Source organism: Protomyctophum parallelum (assembly GCF_964188405.1).
Source record: "Protomyctophum parallelum genome assembly, chromosome: 13".
NCBI lineage: Eukaryota > Metazoa > Chordata > Actinopteri > Myctophiformes > Myctophidae > Protomyctophum > Protomyctophum parallelum.
The window spans coordinates 16,445,830-16,461,547 of NC_139708.1; the positions used below are offsets into that span (position 1 = coordinate 16,445,830).

At 41.2% G+C, this 15,718-nt stretch overlaps 1 protein-coding gene across 1 annotated transcript; it reads left to right on the forward strand.

The window, feature by feature from the left end:
- Window positions 1-82: 82 nt before the first annotated feature.
- kat2a (K(lysine) acetyltransferase 2A) lies at window positions 83-15,666 on the forward strand. The gene is made up of 18 exons (XM_083780252.1): window positions 83-333; window positions 627-750; window positions 954-1,099; window positions 3,661-3,750; window positions 5,130-5,311; window positions 5,486-5,677; window positions 7,364-7,470; window positions 8,656-8,760; window positions 8,915-9,051; window positions 9,158-9,366; window positions 9,458-9,584; window positions 9,674-9,784; window positions 9,919-10,062; window positions 10,650-10,764; window positions 10,865-10,901; window positions 11,343-11,406; window positions 11,898-11,982; window positions 14,017-15,666. The coding sequence occupies exons 1-18, from the start codon at window positions 109-111 to the stop codon at window positions 14,208-14,210; spliced, it is 2,394 nt and encodes a 797-aa protein (XP_083636378.1). The 5' UTR covers window positions 83-108; the 3' UTR covers window positions 14,211-15,666.
- Window positions 15,667-15,718: the final 52 nt, after the last annotated feature.

Here is a 15,718-nt window from a genome sequence, read left to right on the forward strand (position 1 = left end):
ACTTCACTGACGAGGGTTTGGGCCGAGCGTTGGGGGGAAGGAGGAGCTGCGGAGCATCATCCGAACGGGAAGAGAAGAAGAAGAGTTTCGGCGAGCGTGGATATTATTATGTCGGACCCGGCGGCGCAGGCCTTACAACCCCGGCTTGTCCAAGCCCAGTCTAGCGGGTCTGCTGGGTCAACCACCGCTGCGACAGGCTCTGCTTCAGGGAGCAGCGACCCGGCCAGACCAGGGCTCAGCCAGCAGCAGAGAGCGAGCCAGAAGAAAGCCCAAGTCCGGGCTTTCCCACGGGCGAAAAAGCTCGAGAAACTTGGCGTATTCTCCGCATGCAAGGTATCTAGCTCCGCTAGCTAAAGTTTAGCACAACAAAGCACTAAGGGTAACGCTAGAATGTTGCTAATGTTATCACACTGCATAAACAAAGGCTAGCTCTAAAACCCTATAAGCTCTTGTTTGCAGCTTGTTATGTATGTCAAGTTTTAGGCAACGATATTGTGCTGTTAAATATTGGAATACGGATTTACAATGATAGCTAGCTAGCCAGTTCAAACATGTATTGCTAATTATACATTACATTAAAATGCGTTTGCAGTCGCCTGTAATGTGCACATTGTGGCTTTTCGCAGGCTAATGACACATGCAAGTGCAATGGCTGGAAAAACCCAAATCCTCCAACAGCCACTCGCATGGACCTGCAGCAGCAAGCCGCCAGCTTGAGCGAGCCCTGTCGCAGCTGTGGACATGCCCTGGGTACCAACCATCAACTTATTTTAATGTAGCTCACATCCTTTTAATGTATTACCGTATGTAGCATACTTGTTCTTATTTTTATTCTATATGTCCCTACTCCCTGGCATGGAAGCCCAAAGTCCAGAGTCATCTCTTTAAAGCTATACAATAGTATGCATTCCTTTGAAGAAAAAAACCCATTTGTTTATAACTTATTGTTATAGCGGACCATGTGTCCCACCTGGAGAATGTGTCAGAAGAGGAGATTAACAGGCTGTTGGGCATGGTGGTGGATGTGGAGAACCTCTTCATGTCTGTGCACAAAGAGGAGGACACGGATACCAAGCAGGTCTACTTCTACCTCTTCAAGGTGACAATAACTCCTATCGATATAAATAACACATACAGCTCCTCCTCAACATTTTTAAATATTCTGCAAAAGTTCACGTTCTCCCTAGCCGCAATTTGCACTCTAGATTTTTTTATAATGGGATGAATCTAGAGTTGCAACAAGCTCCATCCACTTCCTATTCATAATTTTTGGTTTGTGATCTGCTTGTCTTAAACGACGTTAAACTCACCAACATTGCAGCTGTAGTCCAAGCTTGAATTATCCTCTTTCAATCTGCCGAGCTTGTTTTTCATAAAAATCCACCGTAGAGATGTTATGAGATACTTTCTGTCAAGACATCCTCTGCAAGTGATTCTTTTTCTAAGTGTTGCAGTTTGGAAGCACTCGTTTTTGTTAACGGGTCGCGCTGCTGCCTCCTGCATTATGTGCAAATTTGAAACAGGTGGAATGCAGGGCCGTTCAGTGACGTACGACGAGTGCTTCCAAACTCCAGCACTTAGAAAAATAATCACTTGCAGAGGATGTCTTGACAGAAAGTAGCTCATAACATGTCTACGGTGGATTTTTATGAAAAACAAGCTCGGCAGATTGAAAGAGGATAATTCAAGCTTGTACTACAGCTGCAATGTTGAGTTTAACGTCGTTTAAGACAAGCAGATCACAAACCAAAAATGATGAATAGGAAGTGGATGGAGCTTGTTGTAACTCTAGGATTCATCCCATTATAAAAAAATCTATAGTTGCAAATTGCGGCTAATGTTCTCCCCTTTCATATATTCTCAATTAATTGCGGGATTGCACATAAAGTAACGTATTTAAAACCTTTTTTTTTGTTTTATGGCATACAGCTCATGAAAATCAAAAAATCCTATCAAAGTATTACAATATTTTTTAATCCAGAAATGTTGATAATCTGAAAGTATATTAATGTATATATGCAATCAATACTTTGTCTGGGCTACTTTTGAACAAATTATTTCATGTGGCATGGAGGTGGAAAGGAAAATCAGCATCTCCATAAAGCCTGTCAACATACGGAAGCACAAAGTGATAGATGGCTGTGTTGACTCCAGTGTGATGTTTTCATTGTCTGTGATGATTTGGGGTGGCATGTCATCAGTGGCAAAGCCAGAACTGAAGTTTTGGGTGGGCTTGACCAGGAGTCGGTGGGCCTGCATGCACGCACGTGACGCAGCACCACATTATTCATGTATTTACTTATTATTAAAAAAAACATTGTTTTGGGGGTGCAGGCCAGCTTTCTATGTTGCAGCATGTCATCTGCTGGTGACTGGTGTTGGTCCACTCACTCCACTGTGTCAAGTCCAGAGTCAACACAGCCATTTATCAGGATATTTTAGAGCACTTTGCTTCTGTATGTTGACAGACTTTTATGGAGATTGGAGATGCTGATTTTCCTTTCCAGCTGGATTTGGCACCTGCCCACAGTGCCAAAACTACTAGTAACGGTGTATATTCTTTCACTCTTGAAATATATAATCCATTGGTTTCTGGTGTGTGTGTGTGTGTGTGTACAATAATAGCAATTAACCCTTCACTAAATCCCACCCCAAAAAGCGGTTGTCCAATGCCAATCCAAATAGTTTAGCAACGGTTGCTGTGCTGGTCAAGCTTTCATCGCTGCTAACGTGCCTATTGGACAAGGATGGGTTGGGGAGGGACTTAGTGAAGGGCTAATTGAAAAGCAGTTATCCTCAAAACCACACCTCCATTCGCTGTCATAAGAACAGGAGGTGCGCTCATGATCACGGCAGCAGAGCCTGTTTGTGCACGGGCCTCGGCTGCACACGCACCTGCAGCCCATAAAGTATAATGCTTCGCCCTGTGATGGTATCGCGCACGCAGACCTCTACACTCTCAACAGTCACGTCCACGATGTGAGCTTGTATATCAGCTGTTCTCTGTGCGCAATACTGTTGCGCAATGAAGTATAAATGTCTCCTGCACCTCACTAGCCAACACACAAGAGGATGTTGAATGGACTGTAACCAGCACTCCCCAAAACAACAGGTTTGGAGATCTGTTGGGAATTGATTACATGAAACCTGTGCCAACTGGCCTGACCTGAACCCCACAGAGAATCTAGGTTGTATTGTCCAGAGGAAGGTGTGAGACATAACACTGAACAATACAAATTAATTTACAGCTGTTATCAAAGAGAACCTGGGCTTCCATAACACCACAACGTTGCCACAGGCTGATCACCTCGATGCCACGCCCATTAATAATGAAATAATTTGTTCAAAAGTGGCCCAGACCAAGTATTGACTGCATACATTAATATACTTTTCAGATGGTTGACATTTCTGGATAATTCTTTTTTCTTTTTTTCATGAGCTGTATGCCATAATCAAGATTAAAACAAAAAGAGGTTTTAAATATTTCACTTCTGCAATGACTTGTGAATATATGGAAGTTTCACTCTTTGAATTATCTTATGGAAGAAAATTAACTTTTGCACAGTATTGCATTTTTTGTGAAGGAGCTGTATAACACTATTCCCTGTATTATAATGGCATGCTGACATGGACCTTTCCTTCTGTGATTTACTATTGTAGCTGTTGAGAAAATGTATCCTGCAGATGAGCCAGCCAATTGTAGAGGGATCTCTGGGGAGTCCACCCTTTGAAAAGCCCAACATTGAGCAGGTGAACAACCTGCTGTCTAGGGCTGTCGTGGAAACTTTTTACTTGTCATTCACATAATTGTGAGGATTTAATTGGGTTTTTGGTATTGAACATTCAAACATTGGAATGTGATTTTCTTTTTTTTTTAAATCTGTTACACTTTGTAAGAAATAACTGACACAAATAACTTAAATAGTGGAAATAGCCTAACTACAATCTCACGTGAGCTTGTATTGCTATTTCCGCTATTGAAACATTGAAAATGTATGAATATTATTCAACATGGAAATTATTATGACAATCATGATGATTATGCTAAAATAATTGGGTACCTCAAATAATTATGATCAGATGATTATGTAATTATTGTATCAGGCCTAGGTGTATAGCTAAACCGCCATGCTTTCCAAAGAAAATGTTTCTGAAAGTGAGACAGGCTCCTGGTTGAAGACCTTTTATTAATTCTGTGGGATAAATTCTGTCGCCAAAGGCAGCACAGCATTTAAGAAGATACTGTTAAGATTCATACATCAGGGTAAATTCATCACATTGAATGCAACTCTATCAATAATTGACACAATATACAACACTAATACTTAGGGGTGCACGATTATGAAAGGGTCATATCTGCCGATAACGATTCGGATATTATACAGAGGACCACAATGGAAACAAGCCTAGGCCCTTTATTATAGTTAATAAAGTATCAACAATCAATCACTTAAATAACATAATATACTCTTTTCCAAGTGTCTGTTTTCACAACTGAATGAGGAGTACACAAATTAAATGTAGATTTTATTTATTTTTTTGCTGGTGAAAACCGATTAAATAATTTGTATTATTTCGAGACTGTTCCGATACCGATATGGCATTATTTTGGCCGATATGGCCAATTCCGATTATGCTACCGATTAATCGTGCAGCACTACTAATACATAGTCTGGATTTACGGTGGTTAGGTGACCACCGAACTACAACATGACGTCACGAGCCGCGGTGAAGAGCAAACCACCGCCACCGCTCCAGCAATTCTCTCTGTTTTTACTCACCACCGCTCAATGTTATTTCAGCTCCGGTGGTCAGCTCACCACCGGAGAGGTGGTCACCTCATCACCGAAAATCCAGACTATGAATAGGCCTTTACTGTAACAGCTAGTGGCACAAAGGACTGTCTAAGTCAGTCATAATATTCATCTTCTCCAAGGGGACAACAAATAGACTTAAATCTATCATATTGACCCTTGGAAAAGATGAATATATATCATTACCCCTCCAAACCTTCCCACAAGAACCAAGTGAATGGGTTTGAATGGTTCTCCATGGAACATTGCAATTTGAAACCACTACCCTACAGTACTTTTACAAGAAATATTTATCTTTTTTTCTTTGTTCCAAAGGGGGTGTTAAATTTTGTTCAGTACAAGTTTAGTCACCTGGCACCGAAGGAGAGGCAAACCATGTTTGAACTTTCAAAGATGTTCCTCTTGTGCCTGAACTACTGGAAGTTGGAGACACCCTCCCAATTCCGCCAACGCTCCCAGAAAGATGATGGAACCGCATACAAAGTGGACTATACTAGGTCTGTGTTCTTATTCAACCCTTTAAGAACATGTATAATTCCAGTGGCATTTTTATAACAATATTATGATGTATAATCTATCCATAGTATATCCTGGCTATATATAAATACATTACATATGTACAATGGCAGTATTTGTAACTGCTGATTTCTTTTGATTCTCTTGATTTTCAGATGGTTGTGCTACTGCCATGTCCCACAGAGTAACGACAGCCTACCACGCTATGAAACCACACAGGTTTTTGGCCGTAGTTTGCTGAAGTCAATCTTCACAGTAACACGTCGTCAGCTTCTGGAGAAGTTTAGAGTAGAGAAGGATAAACTGCTACCAGAAAAGCGCACACTCATCCTCACACACTTTCCCAAGTAAGTGCAACCACATAGAAGTGTGTATGTTCATTGTTATGCAATTACGTATGTTTATGCAAGTTTATGAAGAGGAGGATCTAACTAAAGCATAAGAAATGTATTGCTTTAGGAACTAATACTGTATATTTCTGCATATGTGGTAGTCATGAATCTGTATTTTGTTCTACACTACAGTCGCATCTGTTCCAAAATTTAACCCGTTACCTGTCATCAGGTCTTGGGTTGTTCTGACACTGATTCCTATTTAAGTTCAAACAGTATTTTCCTTAAGATATTCTTTTGTGGCTTTCGCTTATTTTATTTTTGTGTAGAGGGATAGAATCACAGTAGGCTGACAGGAAATGGGGAGAGAGATGGGGTGGGGGTGACATGCAGTAAAGGCTATATATATTGATATACTAATAATTGCGGCGGTCATTCTCTATATTTCAACAAGGCAATTATAAGTGCTTTACATAAAGCATTATGACATCGGACACGGCACTAAAAGTGCATAAGAAACGCATAAAATAAAACAGACGATTTTAAGAATAAATAACCAGTGCAGAAGAAAAAAAGAAAGATCTCAGTAAAAAGCAGCAGCAAACAGAAAATTCTTAAGATTTAAAAGCACTGAGTTGGAACTTGGATTCATTTTCCAGATATTCTGGTTATGAAACACGTGTAATAACCTTGTAAAAGATGTGTATCATGCTTTTACCTACAGTACCACACCACATGCATTAAAGCAGCAAACCTTTTAAGAACTATCTAGCATATTATGCCTCACAAAATAACAACGTTGCATGTTTAAATAAGCAATTAACAATCATCCATATATATATATATATATATATATATATATATATATATATATATAATTATAATATAAAAATAAGAGACCAAAAAGGGACTCCTGCACATCCAAAAAGACCCGTAGGAGGTGCAAGTCTAGTTAGCAGGCATAAAAGAGAAAAGGGGACTGCACACTCCAGGGAACAGAGACGGACAACTTACTGTATCAACTTATTTATTAGCACGACACGTTTCGCTTCGTCAGGTGCAGATATATAGATTGATGGATAGATAGACTCAGAAGGATCCCTGTTAGGGGCTTGACTACATTACTATGTATAGGGGAGACATCCTGGCATTTAGCAAGGTACCAAGGCAGAACTGCCAGACACAGACTTCATTACCCAAGAGCAGAGACTCTTGGCTAATGAAGTCAAAGATGTTAGCCGTTATTTGTATCCAAATTGGCCACTGATAGTCTCATACCCCTACATACAACATAGAAACATGAAACATAACTAACAAAGACAAACGCATGTTACACATACAGTTCACGAAGGGGTATAGTTATAAAATATTTGCTTATGTGCGATTTACTTATAGGCTATTCAGTTGAAAGACACAATTATTTTATGGGACAGAAACAATGTCATTCAATACACATCCATTGTAGTGTAAAACAATAATGGCTTAGCGCCTCATGACCAAAGATAAGAGATTTCTTTTAAACATAGATGTGGTGGTTGTTTTCCCCATTCCTTGTTGGCTTATTAATAGTGCAATATTTCAGTATTGTGCTTTTTCGACAGGCCTACCATCTATCTGTTCATATCACTGAAATACGACACTTCAAAATCAAAGGTATTTGTTGATATGTGACAAGTCATAATGTGTATGTACATGTTGCAGGTTCTTGTCGATGCTTGAAGAGGAAATCTATGGGGATAATTCTCCCATCTGGGAGGCTGACTTCACCATGCCTGCATCTGATGGAGCACAACTTGGACACCAAACAGGTCAGCGGGCGTATCCTTGTCATGTGGTTCTTTCTGTGACAACTGTTGGGGTGTGGGGAAACTCATAATACACGTTATTTGCTCATTGGTTCTGGGGGGGGTCCCTGGAACAACATATTTTCAGATGGGGGTCGGCGGCCAATTACTTATATATTCTTGGGGGTCCTTCACATGAAACTGTTTGAGAACGACTGACAGAAACATGGGAAAACTGTTTAAATTTAGAATGCATTTGTATAATCGTCCTCTGGTCTATGGGTTAGACCTTAGAATGGGTTAAAGTTCTCAGTCAATACGATATATTGTATTTCTGTCAATTTGATTCCAGTGTGAGGATAGTCTTATCCTAATTGAAATTCATGATAAAAATATATATAAAATGTTATCATAATAAAAGATCTGTACTATCCATGCAACACTAGCTGAAGGTTAGGGTTACCACATTTTTTCTAGTAGAGATTTCAGGTGGTTTTCAGAAAACTTTGTTCCAAGTTCCCTTTCTTCACCATTGCTGGCCAGTTTTTACAGATTAGAAAATTTTATTTTCTATTCAACATGACAAGTTATGTTCCCAATCTGCGTGGGCATTGGCTCGTGTCATTAACTGTGGATTAACAACGGGTTACATGCCTGGAGTCCCTGGACCATTTGATACTATTGTGGCGCAACTTTGCTGTGGTGATTTGTTGGCGTTCCGTTCACACTAGTCACACATTCTGTGAATGGATGGCGGACAGTCTGGATCAATGGTTTATTTTTGTATGGGTTTTCAAATTACTCTGTGATCGACCATAAAGCCTGTTGAGATCTACCATCCTATGATAAAGACATGGTTGCTTTCCCCTGATTTAAACCTTAAGGTGTCTTTGAGTTCAATATATAAGCCAAATAAATCTTTAAGTCTTTAGAATTTGTAAACAAACTAAAAAAGTCCACCTGCGATAATTCAAAATGCATGGGATTTATTCATGCATCATTTTCACCCTTCTGCCCTCCATTGGAATTATATGGTACTGCATGTAGAATTTTAAATGTGAAAAGCATGATCACGGACACCAGTACATACAAGACATTTAAGTAAAAAAAAAAGCCTACAATATTTACATGTAACTTTTGAAATGCAATTCACTTGTTTGAAGTTTGTAACATGCCAGTTGATGGCTGTGGTGTTTGTCTTCATTGTAGTGATTAGTCCTGCTGCTGTGTCGAGGTCCCCCTCCTTCCCAAAGGGCATCACCAGTGTTTCATCAATGGGCAGTATGGACACCGGCGGATCGGAGCCCATCACAGGTCTTTGAGCACTGCCGTCTCTCTTTACTTGTCAAATACCGCTCTAGTGGAGTCTCGCACCTTTTTTGAGAAATGGCATTTTTGGGGCACTCACAAAATGTGTCTTGTAGTAAAATTGTGACACATGGTGACTTGTGTACTGCTGTGTTGCCAGGAGAGAAACGTAAACTTCCAGAGGCGCTGACCCTGGAAGATGCCAAGCGGATCAGAGTGATGGGCGACATTCCCATGGAACTGGTCAACGAGGTGATGATGACCATTACTGACCCAGCTGCTATGCTGGGGCCGGAGGTGAGCACAGATGGTCGCCATTTCATGTCATTTTGAGATATCCGATATAGGGACTTGGGGATAAAATATTTGCAATTGAAATTGGTGTTTTATTTAATTTCACTAGACAAACTTGCTGACGCCAAACGCTGCCCGTGACGAAACGGCTCGATTAGAAGAGAGGCGAGGCATCATAGAGTTCCACGTCATTGGGAACTCACTTTCCCAGAAGTCTAACAAAAAGATTCTGATGTGGCTGGTGGGCCTGCAGAATGTCTTCTCTCATCAGTTACCTCGCATGCCCAAAGAGTACATTACACGACTGGTGTTTGACCCGTAGGTAGACCCGTTTCTCACACCACAGATCTACTTGCTTAATACTTGGTCAGAGGCCTTCTTTACTTTTGAAATTCTCCCACCTATGCAGGAAGCACAAGACCTTGGCCCTCATTAAAGATGGCCGCGTCATTGGAGGCATCTGTTTTAGGATGTTCCCCACTCAGGGCTTCACAGAGATCGTTTTCTGTGCCGTCACTTCCAACGAGCAAGTCAAGGTACAGTATGTTACTGTGAGCATGAGAGCAGTGTTTGCGTTAAAGTGCTGTCTGCCAGATTGTCACGTTACTGTTCTTGTTGATCTAAGGGCTATGGAACCCACCTGATGAACCACCTAAAGGAGTACCACATCAAACACAGCATCCTATATTTTCTCACATACGCCGACGAATATGCCATTGGCTACTTCAAGAAGCAGGTACCTGCAAAAAATGGCTCCCCCGAGACTCCCAATTCCATTTCCTTCATCAACCTGACCTACTGTAAAACAACTCTTTGGTAAACTTTCTGGTAAACTCTATTTATTTTCCCCCACCCCATTTTGCTTCCCAGGGCTTTTCCAAAGACATCAAAGTGCCGAAGAGTCGTTATCTTGGTTACATCAAGGATTACGAGGGTGCGACACTCATGGAGTGCGAGCTGAACCCCAGGATTCCCTACACAGAGCTCTCCCACATTATTAAGAGACAAAAGGAGGTATGGGATGGTCGCTTGTCGAAATTGTTATCTCATCATAACACCCTGATGAATATCTCAAGTGACAACATAATTGGTGAAAGGCAACTTGGTGTAACACATGTTGACTCACCGTCAATGTGTTCAAATCCTGTGTTCTCAACAACAGACTATGGTTGTAGATCTGCTGCTATAAAAATTACAATGGCGGTTATTAGTGGCGGAAGGCTGTCAAAAAGTCGAAGGGAGCTGCGTCCGGTGTGGCCAGTGTACTGTAATTGTGCGCTTGCTTATCGCTTGGGCGCCACTTGTGAGCCTCAAGGCCCCAGTGTCGGCAGCATCCCTGACTTGTCAGCCCACCTTGACTTGTCAATTACTTTAAGGATGGAAGGAGGTAACAAAAATAAGCCTTCCTCTGCCCCATCCCTCCTGGGGAAAACAAACTTGTGCTCGGTTAATATGTCTGTGTGGGAACTCTGGATTGAAATTCCTCACGCTTTTTGGGGTTTGGTACAAATAAGTGTACGTAACACGCCTAGTGTGTGTGTGTGTGTGTCAGTGTAAGTGTAGTGTGTATAGTAGTATTATGTCTTCATATATCATATCAGATCATCAAGAAGCTAATTGAGAGGAAGCAGAGCCAGATCAGGAAGGTGTACCCAGGTCTCACCTGCTTCAAAGAGGGCGTGCGCCAGATCCCTGTGGAGAGCATTCCAGGCATCAGTAAGTGCTTGGCTTTTGTTTGGGGAAAGATCATATATTAAAATAATAATGGTCAATTCAGACAATTCCTTTAAATGTTTTGGTTTACTTTTGTTTTCAGGGGAGACGGGCTGGAAACCCAGTATCAAGGAGAAGGGGTAAGCGCTCCACAGCACGGTAGTCTGATGAAAAAAATCACACCCGTGTGAAGTGAGAATCCTGAAGGTTTCAATCTGATCAGAGCCCTATTAACTTACACTATCCAGTTTAATTTCATTAAAGTTAAATGTTTCAAAGACTATTAATATTATATAAGAATGTGGCCAACTGGCAGTGTACACTGTAACACAAGAATGTGTCCAGTGTTTTAGCTCCAGACAGAGACAACCACCTACTGAATTTCCTTTCTTTTATCTTATGCATATAGTAAAGATTGTTACAGCTTGACTCCTATGGTGAAAGCTGTCTAGAAGCGCGTGCATCATTCATATTTTGTGAAATTTTAATCTCAGACCCTCCGCCCCTCCATATTTGGGTTGATATCAAGCTGTCGTCTTACAGCTTGATAATATTCAACTATGAATTGAATGTGTTTGTAGGAAAGAGGTGAAGGACCCTGACCTTTTGTACAACATGCTGAAGAACCTCCTGGCCCAGGTTAAGGTGAGGAACTGCATGATCAGACTGTATTCTCCTTTGAATCCTTTCAGACTGTATTCATATCAGTGATGGTCGATGGACAATTATAATGTATATATTGAATATATTTTAAATCACTGTGAAACATTTGAACATCTGACTGGGACTTTATAAGGCATCCTTAAATGAGTACACCTAGAGACAGGCAGCAACTACTGTAGGTACTGTGCAAAGTCATGACACCAAAGGGCAAAGGAAGTGTTTCCGGACAGTTCTAAAAAAAATAGCTAGATGTTTGCGTGATGTAGATAAATAGGCTTATAGATTGCGGTTTTTATGTAACTCTTAATTTCTGTTAGTCTACTTTACAATTGCCATGATAGATCATGTAATGCCCCTGCTCCACCCCGAAGGAGTTTGGTTTCAGAACATGTCACCTGGTGTGCAGGCCATACATACACAAATGTTGCGGTGGTTCCAATAGCGATGAGTAACCTGCTGTCTCTCTCCACCAGACTCATCCAGATGCCTGGCCCTTCATGGAACCCGTGAAGAAATCGGAGGCTCCAGATTATTATGAGATCATCCGTTTCCCCATCGGTGAGCGCTCCTACCACATAACTATCCACTGCCTTTTGACATGGCCTTGTGTTGCCTTATGAAACCTTTTACAATCTGTGACGAATGGAGCACAGAATAAGGCCGTGTTAATCCATTTAGACCTGAGCTCCCCCTGTCAGGTGAAAAGAAGCAGCTTCGACTCCTCCTGCATAGAAGGAAGCATGAGGTCAGTTCGCTGCCCCCCCCCAGGTTGGCAGAGAAAGTGTAGCGCCCAGGATTACATTAGATAATTGACACTGGGTGAAAAAATGAATTTAAGGAACATGGGCTGCCTCTTTAACTAATTTTCCGCCATCATTGCCATCTAGTGGGCAAAACGGAACTCGCAGCTTGCCAGCCGTTGACTTCAATGTTGGTGCATCTTGGGTCGCATTCATACCAGAGAGCTTTGCTGCGATTAAAACGAATCCTGCTGCGCATTGTCAGAAAGTGCGCTTCGTTTGGCAGGTGTGAAGGCTCATTCGAATCCTAATGCGCAGCAAATAACCGCATTTTACTCCGTCCAAAAACGTGGGTTTCGCTTCGCTTCGAATCGCACTTGACTACGATTCGGTGCAGGTGTGAATGCAATCCGCAGTAAATAAAGGAAATGAAGCAAACATAATGTGGCGGGTGAGGAGCTGAACACAGTTGGAGACGGTTAAGGCATATTTTACGCAGCGCAAAGATGTCCCGTTACTGTGGATAGACGTGGTCGAATAAGGAGACTGAAGCCCTGATCGAAATGAGGACGTGTAGGCTACATTAATCAATTGCTTAAGAAAACACATAAAAACACTGCAGTGTATTATAGCCTACATAATATTCTGTCTGTCTGTCTGTGCGTGCCGTAAACATGGAGTGCTGTCACTGTGTGGGACTGGGGAGTTATATCAGTGCGCTCATGCAGCGCTGTGCCTCCATGCCCAAAAGAACAGTGTGTGGCGGCTGCGTGCGGAGAGAGAGAGAGAGGGGGGGGGGGTCCCAGGCGGCACGACACATGCACGTTATGAGTGTAATTTTATCACCATAGATTTCACTGTGTAGGCTATAGTTTATGAACGGAACACATTGATAAAGGTCCCCCCTGCTGCGTTTCCAATTGCTGCGAATGACAGTGTGAAGGCAAACCGCAGCCAATTAAATATGCAAGTATCCCCTTTCCCCGCCCATACGGATCTGAGTCTACCGAAGTATTAGGTGAGAATGTGACCTTAGTTTGAAAGCGTTTTTAGCCGGAAAACGGGAGTCGGGAAGTGAAAATTTCCGCGATTGTCATTTAATTCACCCAAAACATACTCATATACAGTAGGATGAGGAATAGTATTTCACTTATCACTGAAAGCCACACACATTGAGTATTGGCTATATTGCTATCACAAAACCATGTCATTTTCTTACAGAAAAATGTAGGAATATGCCATAATCTATATTGGTAATAGCAAGCAAACGTAGAACCAGTGTGAAAGTAATGCAGAAGATCTAGCCCAAAATGTCAATCAGTTTGTGCATAATCTCTATGGACAAGTTTTTGTAGAATTATATTGACTAGACCATACCCGTTCTGAATATATGAACACCAAAGTATGTACAGTGTGGGTAATGCGATGTGAAAAGTCGGAGCGATTGGTGCAGGCAGTGAGGAGCTACGACAGTGTTTCAGACATTCATTCATTCTGACAGACAGACATTGAGTGAATTATAGTATGATATTGTCTGACAGCAAATGTGTACTTTGTGTGCAAAGGCTTCTAGTTGTCATTTGTATAGCCTAATAACGAATGTGATGTAATGTGCTTTGCTCTTTAATGAGCTAGTGACACAGACATGTTTATCATTCGATTAAGAACAAGAAGTGGCCTATATCTAGCCTGGCTCCACTCCCTGAATCGCTAGTCACGCCCATTAAAAAAATGTTCTGGTGAAACGAAATGAAAATGCAATGTGTCAGAGTGTCAGGCTAACCTATATCATCATAACTCGAGATTTCACTTGAGCACTGCTGCAATTCCTTGTCTGTCTTTGCGCCCACAGACCTGAAGACAATGACGGAGAGGTTGAAGAATAGATATTATGTGACCAAGAAACTTTTCATTGCTGACCTGCAGCGCATTATCACCAACTGTCGCGAGTACAACCCTCCAGACAGCGAGTACTGCAAATGTGCCAACACACTGGAGAAGTTCTTCTACTTCAAGTTGAAGGATGGCGGCCTGATTGAGAAATGATATAGGCTATGGTGATAGACTTTAAATAGACTTATTAACAGAGGGACAAGTGGCATTCGTGGTAACACGCAAACATTGAACAACTGTGTGCGTGTGTGTGTGTGTGTGTGAGAGAGAGATAGCAATTTTTGGCCCTGTAAGGAAATTATGTTTAAGATTTTGGACAATGCTAAGGGGCCAGTCATTTATAACGGTGTGTCATTCACCTTTTCCAGTACTCACAGTTGCATTAATATAATACCTTTTGCATTCAGTGTACCAAAGTTTTAGGTCCCAGTGAAAATCACATCATCCTTTAAAAATTTCAGCCATGTTAATATTATAGTGCGACCAACTCAATTCTGTCTCATCACAGACTGATGTGAATATTCTTTCTGAGTTCTCTCACTAGAGACCATGGGACCTTAGCCACCGTTGCCTTCCGTTACTGAAATACACTTGAACATGCCAATCAGCTTTGAAGGATTTAAAAACGATGTTGTTTGAGCGGGAGAGTCCTTTTTTTCTTTTAAACTTTTAAACTTCACATTCAATACAAGACAGGCAGTAGTTTGACTTTTCAGTAGTTTAGGACAGTACCAGGCTGTCAATTTTCAATTGTCGTGAGTCGTGTGCGAAACAATTGTTACCTATGAGATTGGGAACTCAATTTGACATTTTGACAGCTTAATAGATGTGGAGTCATTCGCTGCTTGTCTTTATTCTGGACCAGTTACAATGCTGCCATGCAGTATCTTTGCTTTCGATGATGTTCACAGGTGACAGTTGGTGACATTGTTCTGTTGTGTTTAGTCCATGTCAGTCATTTCCGCTTGTTGGCTTGCCAGCCCTGTTTTAACTTGTGGAAAACTGGCCAAGTGTCAATCTAATGGCTCTAGTTCTGTTGGATACATGCTGTATAACACAATAGGTTCAATATTGTTCTATTTATTCCATACCCAAGTCATGACCTATAGTGGTTCTCGTTGCATGACACTATAGGAAGGAATCCTATTCATAAAATAATAATACAAAACACACAAAATCAAACTTGTATTCAAACTTCCACTGTTGGCACAACAGTGACTCCTTGTATGATGGTCAGTGTGCGATTGGTTGCTAAGTGTAACTGCAATGCCCTTAACTCCAGTCTTACAGTAGTTTCATTTCTGGAAGCAGTTGATTTGTGGTTGAGCCTGCTAGTTAAGTGTTCCTGGACCATTGAGTTGTCTGTGTGTGTGTGTTCCTTTTCTTTTTTTTATGACTAGCTTTGAAGTGATGTCAGCGTTGCATTATTAAGGGTTGTCCCTTACATAATGTCTCCCTTAATCTACCTATGCTGCATTTCAAATTCTCTTGTAAGGACTATCTTGAGTGAAACTTTCAATTATAGGTCTGCTACTGTCTCGAATTATAGTATATTGCAATTTACTGTAACGGTAACACTGTTCATTACAATAAATCTTTTTTTTTTTTTTACCAATCGTTTTCATTCTAGTTAAATTGGTTTCCGAAATATTTACCATACA

Coding starts and splice junctions, on each gene's coding strand:
- kat2a (XM_083780252.1), top strand. CDS start 109: ATGTCGGACCCGGCGGCGCAGGCCTTACAACCCCGGCTTGTCCAAGCC. Junction 9,585..9,673: donor CTTCCAACGAGCAAGTCAAG/GTACAGTATGTT, acceptor TGTTGATCTAAG/GGCTATGGAACCCACCTGAT. Junction 10,902..11,342: donor CCCAGTATCAAGGAGAAGGG/GTAAGCGCTCCA, acceptor ATGTGTTTGTAG/GAAAGAGGTGAAGGACCCTG.